This window comes from Cervus canadensis, chromosome 18, assembly GCF_019320065.1.
Source record: "Cervus canadensis isolate Bull #8, Minnesota chromosome 18, ASM1932006v1, whole genome shotgun sequence".
In the NCBI taxonomy this organism is placed as follows: Eukaryota; Metazoa; Chordata; class Mammalia; order Artiodactyla; family Cervidae; genus Cervus; species Cervus canadensis.
Window position 1 is genome coordinate 23154089 of NC_057403.1, and position 15019 is coordinate 23169107.

At 54.0% G+C, this 15019-nt stretch overlaps 2 protein-coding genes across 4 annotated transcripts in view; both read right to left on the minus strand.

Moving 5' to 3' along the window:
• Window positions 1–307: 307 nt before the first annotated feature.
• Window positions 308–12486, minus strand: SHKBP1 (SH3KBP1 binding protein 1). Of its 2 annotated transcripts, none has more exons than XM_043436808.1 (18): window positions 12347–12486; window positions 12059–12112; window positions 11897–11942; window positions 11717–11790; window positions 11348–11406; window positions 11040–11120; window positions 9917–10078; window positions 9747–9837; window positions 9460–9650; window positions 8489–8604; window positions 7373–7460; window positions 7138–7254; window positions 4610–4780; window positions 3300–3455; window positions 2785–2881; window positions 1553–1731; window positions 816–927; window positions 308–713 (listed from the first exon to the last, which is right to left on the minus strand). In XM_043436808.1, exons 1-18 carry the CDS (start codon window positions 12430–12432, stop codon window positions 482–484), a joined length of 2112 nt encoding a protein of 703 aa, XP_043292743.1. In that variant the 5' UTR covers window positions 12433–12486; the 3' UTR covers window positions 308–481. The 2 variants fall into 2 exon arrangements, with proteins under 2 accessions (XP_043292743.1, XP_043292742.1); XM_043436807.1 differs by having other exon boundaries at window positions 816–930.
• A 370-nt stretch (window positions 12487–12856) lies between these two features.
• Window positions 12857–15019, minus strand: part of SPTBN4 (spectrin beta, non-erythrocytic 4) — a 78580-nt gene continuing 76417 nt past the window's right edge. The window contains exon 36 of one of the 2 annotated variants that reach the window (XM_043437226.1): window positions 12857–13878. In XM_043437226.1, coding sequence (XP_043293161.1) covers window positions 13720–13878 — 159 coding nt within the window. In that variant the 3' untranslated portion in view covers window positions 12857–13719. The remainder of the gene's footprint in view (window positions 13879–15019) is intronic. The other variant, XR_006263480.1, reaches the window with a different exon arrangement.

The following is a 15019-nucleotide window of genomic DNA, read 5'->3' on the forward strand; positions in this document are numbered from 1 at the left end:
AACAACAACAGAGACAAAAAGTTGCTAAGGAGCTCTGTGGAGTCATCTTGGCACAGAGCGAGGAAAATCTGACTGAGAATGATCTCAGAGGAGACCAAAGTCAAAGGATGGAAAGACATTCCGGATGAGTATTTGAGCCCTGGATCCAGCCATGCCTGAAGCCAGAGTGTAAACCAATTCCCCTTCTTCACTTAAACTGAGAGAGACAGATGTCCCTGAATCTACAGCCAAGGACCTGATGGGGTACTGTGTCTCTCTTGCCCTTTCCCTAGGGGTCCCCAAACCCTCTAAGAATGTAACCAAAGCATTGGCAGTGAGAACTTTATTAAGGAAGGGTGACTTTGGCTCCAGACAAGGGAGATGGTGGGGATCTCGTAACAGTAGGAGGCCCTGGCCCTCAACCCAGGGCTCTGACAGGAAGTGAGAGAGGCACCCGAGTCCCCCAGGACCTGGATATCCCAAGGCACCATGGCAGCTGTGTTCAGAAGGAAGTTTCATTGAGCTTCATCTTGGGGGGCGCAAGGGGAGCTCCGAGACCCGAGGAGGGCCGGGGGGCTGGTGTTGGTGGCCGCCGGGGCTCCGGTCCGCTCCGCACCAGTTCCTGGCAGCGTTCCACAAAGCTGCCTCCCCCGCGGCGCCGGGCCTCAGCCTGTGGGGGGCTTGGGCTCCCCCGACGGCTGGACAGGGAGGTGTTGCTGAAGGCTGAGTGGAGACTGAGGGGGTGATGAGGGTCAATGAAGGGGGTCAGGGTGGAGCTGGCTCCCCCTCCCCTAAGGCCACTGTGTTCTGCCCTCTCCCCCATTGGTCATGCTTACCTGGTGAGAGAGGTCCGGGGTGAAGGGCTGGGGAGAGAGCCCCTGGAGGAAGCCAGCGGGGCTAGGTCACACTGTTCCAGCTGTTCCATCAGCTCTTCCTCTGTCAGGCCCCCTGCTGGGGGGCAAGGAAGCAGGGTCAGGGGCAAGACAGGGGTCATAGGCCAAGGGACAAAGGTCATGTGCAAAGACTGAGGTCGGGATAGGAAAAAAGGTCAAGGAACAAGGGTCAAAAGGTCAAGGAACAAGGGTCAGAAGCTAAGACAGGTTAGAAAGCAAGGGCAAGGGGGCTTCCCTGGTGGCTCAGTGATAAAGAATCCGCCTGCCAACGCAGGAGACACAGGTTCAATCCCTGATCTGGCAAGATCCCACATGCCACGGAGCAACTAAGCCCCCGCACCACAACTATTCAGCCTGAGCTCTAGAGCCCAAGAGGCTCAACGGCTGAAACCAGTACACACTAGAGCCTGTGCTCTGCAACAGGGAGAAGCCACTGCAGTGAGAAGCCCGAGCACCCCAACTGGAGAGCAGGCCCTGCTCATCAAAACTAGAGAAATCCTGCTCGAAGCACCGAAGACCCAGCACAGCCAAAACTAACCAACTAAATAAAAGTGTATTTTAAAAGCAAGGGTAAGGAGGGGTTGAGGGTAAGGGGTCAGAGGGCCAGGGCTTGGGGAGGGCAGTCATGGCAAAGGAGGTTGTGGAGAGGGGTTCAGGGTGAGCCTATGCTGTGGGAGTACCAGGGGCCTGGCCGAGGCCGTCCATGGCGGTGGTCAGGTCCCACATGGCCAGGCTGCCGTTGGCCTGGCCGGTGAGCAGGTAGCGCCGGGGCCGGGAGCCAAGCCTCCGGGAGCCCTCACACTCCAGCACTGTGAAGGCGGTGGTGGGTGAGCCGTCCACGGACCGCACGGAACACACCCTGAGAGGGGAGGGCGCAGCGGTTACCTCGGTCACACCAGAGCCTGGCCTGCTCCCTCCTCTCATCCTTGTTCCCACCCCCAGGCCTCAGGCCCCACCACTGTGACTTCCCCTCCTGCCTCTCCGACGAGCACCCAAGCTTCTCCATTGCTCCCAGGCCTTGGGTTCCAGCCCTGTGGGTCCAGTGGCCTCGTGGATGTCCCCAGCCCCACACACCCATCATGGGGCCTAAATGGGATTCTCCCCCAGACCTGCTGCCCTCCCTGTTCCTGATCCAGGAGAACGGTGCTCCCTCACTTGCCAGCATTACCCACAGTCGGCCCACTCGGCCTCCTGCCTCTCTCCCTTGGCCCTGCCTCCCCTCCCCATCGGGCCCCGGTCAAGCCCTGCCCTCTCCAGCCAGCCGTCTGTCCCAGCCTCCTCCCTGGGCTCTTGGCCTCCTCTCTTCCAACCTCCAGTCCATCCCCCCGAGTGCAGCCTTGGCTCCCAGACCACGCAGGACAGTCTTGTTTCTTCCCTACGATTAGCAAGGCTCCACCCCGCTGCAGCCTCAATGCTCACCTCCAGTTCTGTGCTCCAGGCCCCCAGAGACCACGAGCATGTCTCTGGTTACCCTCTTTGGCCATTCCAGACTTGGCACACGCTGCCCATTCAGCCAGGCACACCTGTCCCCTCCCTCCTTTCTTCTCTTTGCTCCTATTTATCCTCAAGGTCTTTATTCAGAGGCCCCTCTTCAAGAGACCCCCGTTCCCAGGCTGACGCAAGCACTGCCTCTGGGATCCCATGGTTTCCCACCCTTCCCCCATCCCAGCCCTCACCACCCCCGGCCCCCATCCAGGCCACAACTACATAGGTACCTGGGGTTGTTCCAGCTTCACTCCCATTCACACCTGTCACACCGTTGATACCCCCCGGTTCCACACCTAGGGCCAGGCTTGCGCTCCTTCCCAGCCTCAGCTCCTGCTGTGCCCCCTTGGCTGAGATGCCCTTCTGACCTTTGTGCATCCCGCCTTTGGCTCTGACCACCCTCCCTGTTTGACGGGATGGTCCTCACCGCTGACCAGTGGATGAAAGACGCACGAACAGCTGGCTGGCACTTGGCACCACCTTCTGAATGAACACTTGCTGGTCATCTCGCTCGCCGTAGGGGCCTGGGCCAAGTAGATGGGGGCTGTCAGGGCCAGTTGGGGTCTCTGGGACCTCTAGACCCTAAGACTATGCCCCTTTCCCCACAGCTGAATCTCCCAACCCAGGACTAGGTCTCCATCCCCAGGATGCTGGAGCTGGGCCAGGTCAGAGAGGGTCAAGGGTCAGCAAGAGTCAGTGGAGTTCAGGCACATCGGGGGGAGCGTCCTGGGTTGGCAGGGATCAGTGGGGGTAACAGAATCCAACTGTGGGGTGGCTGGGAGTAAGTGGCGGTCAGGAGGGGTCAGGTGGTGGTCGGTGGAGGTCAACTCCATCAGTTGGGTGGGTCAAGAGAGGTCTCCAGGGGTGAGGAAAGGGATCAGTGGAGGCGGGTGGAGGTCAGGCAGGGTCTGTGGGGGTGGGGGGCCAGGGGCTAGGAGGCACCGATGTCATTGCCAGCACTGCAGCCGCCATGCCCGTCGGCCGACTCCAACGCCAGGATCTTGAAGGAAGCGAGTGGGGTGGAACCAGGCTGGGTGGAAATCATGCCGCGGAAGCGAGTCACAGACCATGTCCGCACGTGGTTGCTGTCGGCACAAACTGGACAGCCAGAGGGCAGGAGCTGGTCAGGCCTGGCGGGGGAATGGCCACTGCCCAACCTTCGACCTTCCTGAGCCCCGAGATGACCTCCTTTCCTTTCCAAGGTGTCAGGATTCTGGCCCCTCTGAATTCTTCCCTTTCTTCATCCTCTCTTCCCCAGAATTCTAAAGAGTTACCAATCCTGTTGGCTCTGCCTCCAAGTCATTCCAGAGGCTGATCTTACCTTTCTCTGCCCACTGACCCCAACCCGCCCCCATCCTGGTCATGTCTGCCTCATCTTCTGCCTGGACCATCGCAACAGCCTCCTCCCTGGTCTTCCTGCCCCCCAGCCTGTCCCCATGTGCAGTCAGAGGGACCCTGTGAACACCTGCATTGGGTCACAGCCCTCCTCTCCTGGGAGCCCTCCTGCGGGGCCATCTCACTCAGGCTTAAGGACCAAGTCTTCTGCAGGGGTTACAAGGTCCCCCTGATCTACCCCATCACCTCCACCCTCTTCCTCGCCCACTCTACTCTGGGCTTCCTTAGGTATGTCGATCGTCCTCCCATCTGAGAGCCTTTGCAGTGCCTGTTCCCTCTGCCAGGAATGCTTATCCCCACTGATCTGCGCTGCTCATTTCTGTTCAAAGCGCCTTCATCAGGAAGGCATTCCCGAACCATGCCCTCTCATGACCCTGGTGCTCTCTAGTCTCTCACACAGCCTTGTTTTTATTCGTGGCCCCCATCATTATCAGATAATGATTTATATTTGTATTGATTTATCATCTGCTGCCCCAACTAGGGGGCTTCCCTGGTGGCTTAGAGGGTAAAGCGTCTGCCTGCAATGCAGGAGACCCGGGTTCGATCCCTGGGTCGGGAAGATCCCCTGGAGAAGGAAATGGCAAGCCACTCCAGTACTCTTGCCTGTCAGCTCCACAGGTTAGGGACTTGGCCTGTCTTGCTTATCACGGTATCCTGTGCCTGGCAATAGGGAAGTTGATGAATTCTCCCCTCTCCTGGCAATTCACTCTCCCCCAGACTGCTCCCCTTCTCTGGAGGCCACTCCCCACACCATGTCCCTCCCCAGTGGAGACCCTCATCTGCCTGGCTTCATGCTCCCAGCGGAGCCATCCGTCTTGCAGGGAGAAAGATGCCCGGGGCAGCTGGGTGAGACTCACCCGAGATGAGGTGCTTCTCCGAGAGCATGATCTTGGTGACAGGGCTGCGGTGCACGGTGAAGGTCTGGAAGAGCTGAGGCCCCGAGCCCACTGTCTCGGGGTGCTGCACAATGACCCGCACGCCCCCTGAGCTGGTGCCGTAGGCGATCTCAATCCAGTTCCCACTGTCGCCTGGTGAGGAGCCGGGGAGGAAGAGAGGGACGGGGTCACAGACAGACAGAAACTGGGGCAGACAGAAAGAGTCAGCAAGGAACAGACACGGAGTCAGAAAGTAAAGAGGAGGGGAGAGAACAAGGTGGCAAGACATGGGAAACGGAGGAACAGGAAGGGAGGAGAGGGGGAAGGAGCAGACAAAGAGAACCAGAGACGGAAATGAAGACGGAGACAGAGCTAAGAAGAGTCGGGAGAGAGAGAGAAAAACAGAGAAAGAGGTACAGAAACAGGGAGGGTTATAGAGACAGAGACTGGCAGAGAGAAAGACGGAATTTGAGGAAAACAGAGAAACATGGCAAGGGGCATACAAACAGACAGACAGCAGTGAGAATTCCCTGGCAATGCAGTGGTTAGGACTCAGCACTTTCACTGCCGTGGCCAGGTTTCCATCCTTGGTCAGGGAACTAGGATCCTATAAGCTGCACAGTGGGGAAAAAAGAAAAAAAAAGACAGCAAGACAAGAAAATGCAACCCAGTGTGCCTGAGGGACTCCTCCCCCATCGCCAACTTTCCACAGGGGAAAAGGTATGTTGTAATGTCACAGATTTAATGGGCCATCTTAAGGAATGTGGGTAAAAGGTGGTTTTAATATTTTGTGCAAGAGTTAAAAGCAATGACTTCAGGTGATGCGCAGCAACATGGATGGACATTTAATTTAAGGCAGGATAAGTGAAGTGAAAATCACTCAGTTGTGTCCAACTCTTTGCAACCCCATGGACTATACAGTCCATGGAATTCTCCAGGCCAGAATACTGGAGTGGGTAGCCTTTCCCTTCTCTAGGGGATCTTCCCAATCCAGGGATCAAACCCAGGTCTCCCGCATTGCAGGCGGATTCTTTACCAGCTGAGCCACAAGGGAAGCTAAGGCAGGATGGATCAAAGTAAAATACATAAACTGAGATATATACTCAATACTGTTCATGAAAATTCAAAAACATGTCCATAATATGCATTTTTTAAGTGCACATACAAATGAAAAGATAAATGTTAAACATGCATGACAGAATAGTGGCATGTGGCGAGGAGAAAAGGAGTGAGTCAATGAAATAAGAAAAGGGCCCCTGGGAATTCCCTGGCAGTCTAGTGGCTGGGGCTCCACACGTTCACTGCCAAGGACCTGGGTTTGATCCCTAGTGGGGAATTAAGATCCCACAAGTTGTGAGGCATGGTCAAAAGTAAATAAATAAAGTTTAAAAAGAAAGAAAGGGGATTTATGTGATGCAGGCTGTGAAGTTAAGCGTATTATTAGTTTACTGCTACTAGAGAAAATGTACTGTGACCTCTACCTCACACCGCACATAAAAGTTAATCTGAAGTGGAACAGAGACCTATGTGTAAAAGTGAAATATGCAAAGCTTCTAGAAGAAAATATAGGAAAAAAATCTTTGCAAACTGCGGGGAGGGAAAGACATCTTAAGCTCCAGAAAGCACTAACCATAAAATAAGATTAATCATTATGCAAAGTGAAAAAAGTCAGACACAAAAAGCCACATACTGTATGATTTCCTTTACATGAAACATCTAGAACAGGCAAATCCATAGAGACAGAAAGTGGGTTAGCGGGCAGTCAGGAAGAACTGGGGTGTGACTGCTAATGAGCAGGGGGCTTCTCTTTTGGTGCTAAAAACATTCTGGAATTACATAGTGGTGATGGCGGCACAACTTTGTGAATCTACTAAAAACTACTGAATTGTGGACTTTATGGGATGGAGATTATATCTCAATAAAAACAAATAAGAAACTAATCTATTTCTCTGCATTTGCGATCAAGAAAACAAAACACAAAGACCGTTCCAAGTGAGAGAACTCAGCTTCACCCCGTGTAAGACACATATCCTCTTTTTGTTTGTTTTTATTTTGGATTTTTTTTTTGAGGGGGGGAGTACAGTTTGGCCACACCCTGAGGCTAATGGGATTTTAGTTCCCTGACCAGGAAGTGAACCCAGACCCTCCGCAGTGAGAGCACAGAGTCCTAACAACTGGACGGCTAGGGAATTCCCAAGTGACACATCCTCTGTTTTAGTAGCGTGCAAGCATCATGCCCTAATCACAGAGATGGGAAAGAAACACAAAGAACTACAAGAGGTCGGCTTTGCCCTTGGTGGAGAAGCCTGCCATGGTTAGCACCTAGCACTGTGCTTACATATAAATGGTGCTCAGTAACTGTGGAATGACTGAATGAGCTGAATTTGTCTCCCTCTCAATAAATCTCACTGGCCCATGCTACGCCAAGTGTCAAGCGGTAGGGAGACTGCGTGGGCTGGGGCCGGGGCTGGCTGCTCCTGGCAGAGGGGCGAGGCTGAGCCATAGCTTACTGGTCTTGGGGGTGAGGTAGACGCTCAGGGCTGTGACCCCGTCCTCCGCCGGGTCCCGGTAGAGCTCGCTGACCAGGAGGTCGTTGTCCTTCATGCGCAGGGGGAATTTCTGCACATCTGTGGGCGGTGGGGCACAGAGGATAAACAGGTCAGTTCAAGGCAGCCCAGCCTTTCCTCTCCTCTCCCACCTCTGAGGGGAGGCTCCCGGGTAGCTGGGGTGCTGGCCGCTGCTCACCCACGTAGTAGATGGAGCCGTTGTTGCAGCCCAGGAGGAGGAAGGAGCCTGCAGCATCATAACTGGTGATGGGTTGCACCTCCTGGACCTGGGGGCAGGGAGGGCTGTGGCCAGGGTGGCCCTCCCTGCGGCGCCCCTCCCGGCAGGCCTTCGCCTCTCTGCTCCAGCACCACCCCCAGGCAGGGTTTCTAGGTCCACTCTCCCCCAGCCTTGCCAGATCCAGGTCTGCATTCCTGACGTCTGTCTCTGAACAGCTCTTGCTGGGCACTATCTCTTAGCCTCTCCTTGACTTTGTACTTCTGACATTCCAACATTTCTTTTTTTTTTTTGGCCAGGCTGTGCATTTTGCAGGATCGTAGTTCCCCAACCAGGGATCGAACTTGGACCACAGCCCTGAAGGCTCACAGTCCTAACCCCTGGACCGCCAGGGTATTCCCTGACGTTTCTTTTTCTGTTTAGTTGTTTTTTCTTTTATTTATTACCCCTGGCATTTCTTTATTCATCTCCATCTCTCTGTGGTCCCTTCATCTACCACAATCATTCAGTCCTGGTGTCCCTCCATCCACCCTCTTTCTCGCTCTCTCTCTTGCCTCTGACTTCCTGTTTCTATTTATTTCTCTCCATTTCTGTTTCTTTCTCTCTCATTTCTTTGCTTGTCCATCTCTCTCACCCAACTCACAGTTTAGAAAACAACACTGTAGGTGTATATATATGTTGTACACACACATATACACACACACGCACGCACATTTTACACGCTGGACAGAGCTTGGGGTGAGTGCAAAGAGAATGACAGACGCTTGCACATCTGTCTCTGGGTCTCAGCCTCCTACAGTATCTCCCCTTACCCGCTTGGCCACCCCAGTGCCTGGAGATCCCTCTCTTCCTTTCCAAACCCACCCATCCTTCATGTCAGCTCAGCAGCCCCTCTTCCAGGAAGGCCTCCCAGATCCTCATTAGGCCTTTACCATACTCCACCTCACTGTGATACTGCATCTGGCCCACTACTAGATTCTTTGGTTCTTTGGGTCAGGTGGGCCAGAAAGGAGCCCCTCCTTGGGTCTGACTGGTCTGGACCCCTGGGAAAGAGGCGGCCAGGCTGGCCAGCCCCCTGACCTGCCAGTGCTTGGTGACAGCATTCCACACGCCGATGCGCCCTGTGTGGCTTGTGGCGATGAGCTGGTTCCCAACGAAGAACAAGGCCTCCACAGGCACCCCCAGGTGGAAGACTCCTGCAGAGGGTGAGAAGGGCTCAGCCAGGACCCCCTCTCACGGCGGGAGAAGTGGGGTGGCAGCAAGAACTCGAGAACTTGAGAACTCCGAGGGCCAGAGGATTCAATTCAGTCATAGAGTCTTTACAGACTAGAGGATTCCAGCAGGAATTAGAGAGGATTATGATGGGCTGGATTCCTGCTGGGGTGTGGGACTCTAACAGAGTGTGGAATTCAGCTGAGATTTTCAACAAAGGCAAAAAACCCTATGGGTGGCAGAGGATTCTCACGAGGATTAAGATTGGTCAGGGAACAGATTAGTCTGAGGAGTCAGATTTCTAAGGAGAACAGATTCTAACAGGTTCGGGGATTCTACTGGCATGGAGAATTTGACCAAAGCAAAGAGATTGAACAGGACCATGAATTCTGACAGAGAAGAGAACTGTATGTGGGTGGATTTTTCTACCAGATCAAGGAATGCTAATGGGATACAGAATTTCAAAGGGTTGGCACATTGTAACAACACAAAGTCTTACAGGTATGAGAATTCTGTAGGGTGGCTGTTTCAACAAGCCACAGGTTGGAGCAGGATTATAAAGGGTGAAAGGGTTCTAGAAAAAGCCTGGGGCCATACCTATCTCAGAAAGAAAGTGAAAGTGTTAGTCGCTCAGTTGTGCCCGACTCTTTGGGACCCCATGGACTGCAGCCCGCCAGGCTCCTCTGTTCGTGAAATTCTCCAGGCAAGAATACTGGAGTGGGTTGCCCTTCCCTTCTCTGGGGGATCTTCCCGACCCAAGGATCGAATCCGGGTCTCCTCCATTGCAGGCAGATTCTTTACCGCTGAGCCACCACGGAAGCCCAGGTTCCCTCTCGTACCTATCTCAGAGCCACCGCCTTCCGGCTGCAGAGCCCACAGCAGGATCTCGCTGCCCGTGGCTGCTGCCACCATCTTGTCATGCTCTCCCAAGGCCCCACCAAGCACCCGGGCTGTGAGTGCCAGGCGCTCAATGGGCCAGTCCAGGCGGGGACTGGAGAATACCAGCTGCCAGCCGGAGGCTTCCTTCAGCCTGGAGGATTGGGGGACATCATCAACCTTCACCCTGAGCATCCCCTACCCGCATCAACAGGGCTCAAGGCCTCCTCCCACCACCCTCCCTGAGCACCTATAGCAGACAAGAAACTGGGTATAGGCCACGGCGATCCAGTTGTGGTGTCCACACACCAGGCGCACCATCCCCGGCTCCTCAGGTAGCCCTTAGGGGGAAAGGCAGGGATCAGGGCAGGGTCACAGGGCCCACTGGCTACCCCGATCTCCCATGAGGCAGAAATGTACCCGACGGGGAGGGAGGGGATTTCTCATCCAGCATTCGGCCCAGCAGCCCTGCATTGCCCAGGTTGGGGGGCATCGTGTTGCTCCGTCGGACAGGGGCTGGGCGACCCCCTGCTTGCTGGGGCCCCACCAGGCTGTGCCGGTTCCGCCGCTTCACCGGGAACACTATGGCAGAAAGAAGGGGCAGTGCAACAATCATTGTAATAACTGTAAAAACTGTCACAGAGCAAACACTTAAAATGTGCCAGATATTGATTTTCCCACACAGGTAGCATCATCTCCTAGAGAAAAGATTTTTGGTGGTGCAGGGACGTGGCGTTAAGTGATACTGAATCACATAGTGAGCTGCTCCCTGATCAGTTCCTTTGAGCCCATCACAAAGAATCAGTTTGGGGCTGTGATGATAATGATACCTCTTCAATATTTGCTAATCTTTCTTTTTAAGAAATGGAAGCCTGGCAGGCAACAGCATCTACCCAGAGTTTAATTACACTCTTATATTTCACATCCACTTATTTATGGCATAAAAGACAATGATATAAAGCTTCTATTTAAAATAATAATAAAAAAATATAGGATCAAACTAAGTTAAGAGAACAGTAGGTCTTCATATTTGGTAAACTTCATGAAGGTGACATGTACTGACTGAAGTTAGGGAAATAAAGTCATAAATTGAACTCCCCAACTCTGTTCCTTCTACCAATCAGCAAAGCATAGTAGACTACAGTTCCCAATAACCATTGGGGCATATTTTCCATGACCAGTGGGCTGGCTGCTCCATGGGGATTACAGTCAATAACTCTCCTTTAATATTTCTCCCCTCCATGCAAAGGACACCAGTTCTCCCTAAGACTCTCTACAAGGAAATCAAAACTGGACTACAACTTCCACTGGGCTCCAAGGCAAGCTTGAGCCTCAAGGGGACTAGATTGGCCCACTGCCTCATTGGAAACACAGTTTCCTACTTCCTTTCCAAGCATTAGTCAAAGCATCTGATATAGAACTACAATTCCCACAGTGTCTCAGGGATCACAGCTGAGGCATGCAAGGGCTGCAGCCTTATGGGAAATGTAGTCTTTAATCCCCCACCCTCCATTCCCACCCTATATTCCTTAGTAGTTCCCACCTGGTGGAGGCAGGTAACCATTAAAGAGGACGTTTCCACAAGAAGATCGATCCAACTCTTCAAGAAGCTGTAGACGACGAACTGAGGCAGAAGGACTCACAGGCTGGGACTTGGAGAAGGCTGAGGCAGAACCTTTCCCCCTCCCCGCATCTTTCTCCACAGAATACCGCCCGTCCCCTGATACCCAGGACCACGAAATCCAGTGCTCTCAGCTCTAACCCCACCTTCTTTCAGAAGTGAGGAGAAAGAGGGAGCATCGTTAGAGGGCTGGCTTTCTATGAGGATGCTAAGGGGTTTGGGCCACTTACCCAGAGGAGTCAGCCCATAGAACTGGGCTTCGTGGAGGAGACTGGAACCGTGGACACCCCTAGGTAGTAGAATTGACTAGGTGTCAGGATCTGGGGAGTGGGAGTGGGCAGAGAATTCTGGGGACCAAGTTTTTGAAACTGCAGAGAGAATCTCAAGAGGTAGCAAATGTTGATGGTATCAAGATTCTAAAGAAGAAATGATCTGGGTGGTGAAAATGTGTGTGTGTGTGTGTGTGTGTGTGTGTGTGTGTGTGTGTGTGTGTGTTGGGGAGGGATATTCTAAAGGACTTAAGTGAACATTCTGAGAGGAAGAAGAGACTTCTCAAGGGGTAAAGAAGTGGGGGACTCTCCATTATCTTCCATGCCCACCTAGGGTCCAACTCTTTGGTGCGCAGGAAGTTGAGGATGGGAGCGAAGACGGTGGGGTCCCTGTCGATGAAGATCTGCGGGGAAGGGAGGCAGAGAATAGATGGGGCAAAGAGCGGGGCTGAGTGGGGCTCCTGTTTCTCCTCCTACTAGCCGCCCCGTTTCAGCTCTCGCTCTACTCACGGCTCCGGTCTCATCTTTCAGTGTCGAGATGCGTCCGCTCAGAAGACTGCAGGGAGGGGACGCAGAGCAGGTGTCACGGGCCGGAGTGTGTGTAACGGGGAGATGAGGTCTCCCCATACCCAACCCTCCCGTCCCCTACGCTAAACTCGCTTCCCCAATCACCTGGAGAAGAAGGAGTCTGGGATCCAGGTGAGAGTCTGGCGAGAGGTACTGAATCTGTGTGGGAACGGTGAGCGGACGCGAGATGACGGAGGGAAGATGAAGAATGCGGCCCCCAATCTCAGGACCCGGTAAGTTTCCCTCCCTCCCCCAGCATCCAGCCAGGCTCCCGCGCCTCCAGCAGGGGGCGGAGCAATCCTTGATGGACAGAATTCCCCCCTGGGAGAGGCGGGTACTCCCAGCCCGGTCCCCGGCCCCGAGAGTAGTGACTCAAGAAACTCTTACACTCACCTCTTGCCTCCCACATTCAAATGAATCACCTCTCCAGGAGGCCCTCGACCTGGGACCCCGTCGACTGCAGGGGCCGCGGCCGCCATGGCCCCCGGGCTAGCCGGCCGGCCTGCACCCGCTTCCGGGTGTGCATCCCGCCCCCGCCCCCACCGCGTGCTCATTGGGCTGCAGACTCCCAGAGCAGCTAGCGATTGGGCAAAACGCTCGCCAATTTCGCGGTTCATTTCTCCGCCTCCTTAAAGGGTCCCGCCTTTCCTGTCCTGGACGGGGCGGACCGAGCGGCTCCTTTGGGGAAGTTTAGTTACCACAGATAGCAGACCGTTCCTCCATTCCTCTGGGGTTCCCAATTTAGGAGTGGCATCTAGGTGCTTAATCGGGAACACGAGTTTAGACCTCGAAACTAGTCCACACCAATAGGGACATCTAAATGTCCGCTGTAAAACAGTTTCTTCCTGTCGTTCCACCCAATCCTCCTGGGTGCAGCCCATGAAACGCGAACAAACCCGCATAGACCGTCAAAGCCAAAAGATTTATTATAGGTACATAGAGTGTGCGCCTGCCACACCTCTCCTCACCCCTGGACCAGCGGCTTCTCTAAGTGGCCATGGGGGCTGCCCACAACCCAGTTCCCCCACTCCCCAGGGAGGTGCTCCAGCCAGAAGCATGCAGGGGGGGAGGGCTTCCCCTCCCCCCTCCCCTCACCATGTCGTATTTACAACTGGAGGGGGGAGGAGAGAGGAAGACAGTTTTGAGCTTTGACGCCCCTCCCATTAAAAGCCTTCGCGGATGCGGGGCAGGGGAGGAGGAGGTCGACGTTTTGCAAAAATAAACTAAGGAATTACCGCATGGCTCTGAGACAACGGAGTGCGGAGGCTAGGGCCCCTTTCACGCCCCCTTCCCAGACAGAGATCAAGGCAGCATTGGAAGTGAGGTAAAGGCGGGGAGGGGGCGTCCCCTCCCCACCCCCTAGCACCCTGGATGGTCCAGGGGACCTCACCAGCGCCCCCATGCCCGTCCCTAGGGCGGAGGGTGGGGACGGGAATTATCGCCCCTACCACCCCAGCTTCGTGGGGCAGGGGGCTTGGCTCAGCTGGCCCTTTACCCGCTCCCCGCCCCCCCAAGCTCAGTTATTGCATAAAAATAATAGAGCCCCAGCACCTGGGGTGGGGGTGGCGAGAGGGAAGGGGCCGAGATATGGCTATAGGGGCAGCAATCCCCCCACCATTTCTTGGGGGTGCAGGAGAAGTCCCCTCCTTTCCAGTGCCGGTCATGGCGCATCCTCAGTGTTGGTGGGACTAGGGGCTCCCGCCCCTACGGAAGAGAAAGTGTCTTTGTGCCCACGGTGCGGGGAGGAGGGTCGAGGAGGTGGGAAGTCACTTCCGGCGCCCGCTGGCCCTGCGCTCCCCTGCCTCCCGCTTGGGGTTGCCCTCGTCTGTGGACGACGTGGTGGGTTGTGTCTGGCCCCAGCGGGTGATCTCGGCGTGTTCCCCAACCGAGGCAGCCACAGCCTCCAGCCAGCCGTTCATCTCCTCCTGGAGAGAGAAATAGGGCATATAGACTATATTTGGAAGAGAGGAGACTGAGTAATAGATGAGTCTGGAATCTGACTGCCCACTCTGAACCTCAGCTTCCTCATCTATTAAACGGGGTAATAATAAAAACAACAACAACGATGATGAAGTAAATAGTTACTTAGTACTTATTTTGTGCCTAGCTCTTCCTTAGTGGCTCAGACAGTAAAGAATCCCTCTGCAATGCAGGAGACCTGGGTTCGATCCCTTGGGTTGGGAAGATCCCCTGGAGAAGGGAATGGCAACCCACTCCAATATTTTTGCCTGGAGAATTTCATGGACAGAGCAGCCTAGCAGGGGATAGTCAGTCCGTGGGGTCACAAAAGAGTCGGACACGACTGAGTGATTAACACACACACACACTGTTCTAAGCACTGCTGTGGATCAACTCACTTAATCCAATGCAATTGGATTATATCTAACTCCCACTATAGAGATAAACAACAAGAAGCAATAATATCAGCAGACACTAAATTTCCCAGCTTAGTAAGTATTCTACTTGTATCAACTTATTTAATTCTCACAATAACCCAATGATGGAAAACTATTTCCATTTTAAAGATAAATAAAAGAGAATAAAGGCCTACTTCATAGCCTCTTGGGAAGATGAATGGGTAGCAAGTGTTACTATTTTCAACATCTCTTCAAACCACCTCTGTGCCTGTTCCTCCTCCCCTTGCCTTTCCCCTTAGCCCCAGTCCCAAGGCCCGCTCACATTCCTCTCTCTCACCTGCCTCCTCGACCCCTCCCAGCCTTGTGCTCTCCCGCCCAGGTCCCTGCCCGGCCCACTCCTGTGCCTCACTCCTCCATTCACCCTCTCCAATCTACCCTGCACACTGGTAGCCAAAGGGATCTTTCTTATGCAGCACTGCAGCCTTCCTTTGCTCAAAACTCTGCCACGGCCTCCTCGTGCCCTTAGAATTGTTTTTTTGTTTGTTGTTCTGTTTTTGCTGTGCTGCACAGCTTGTGGGATCTTAGTTCCCTGACCAGGGATTGAACCCCAGCCCTCAGCAGTGAAAGCAGAGTTCTAACCACTTGATTGCCAGGGAAGTCCCTCTCTAGTGTACTTAGAATAAATGCCAGACTTCCCTGAATGACCCAC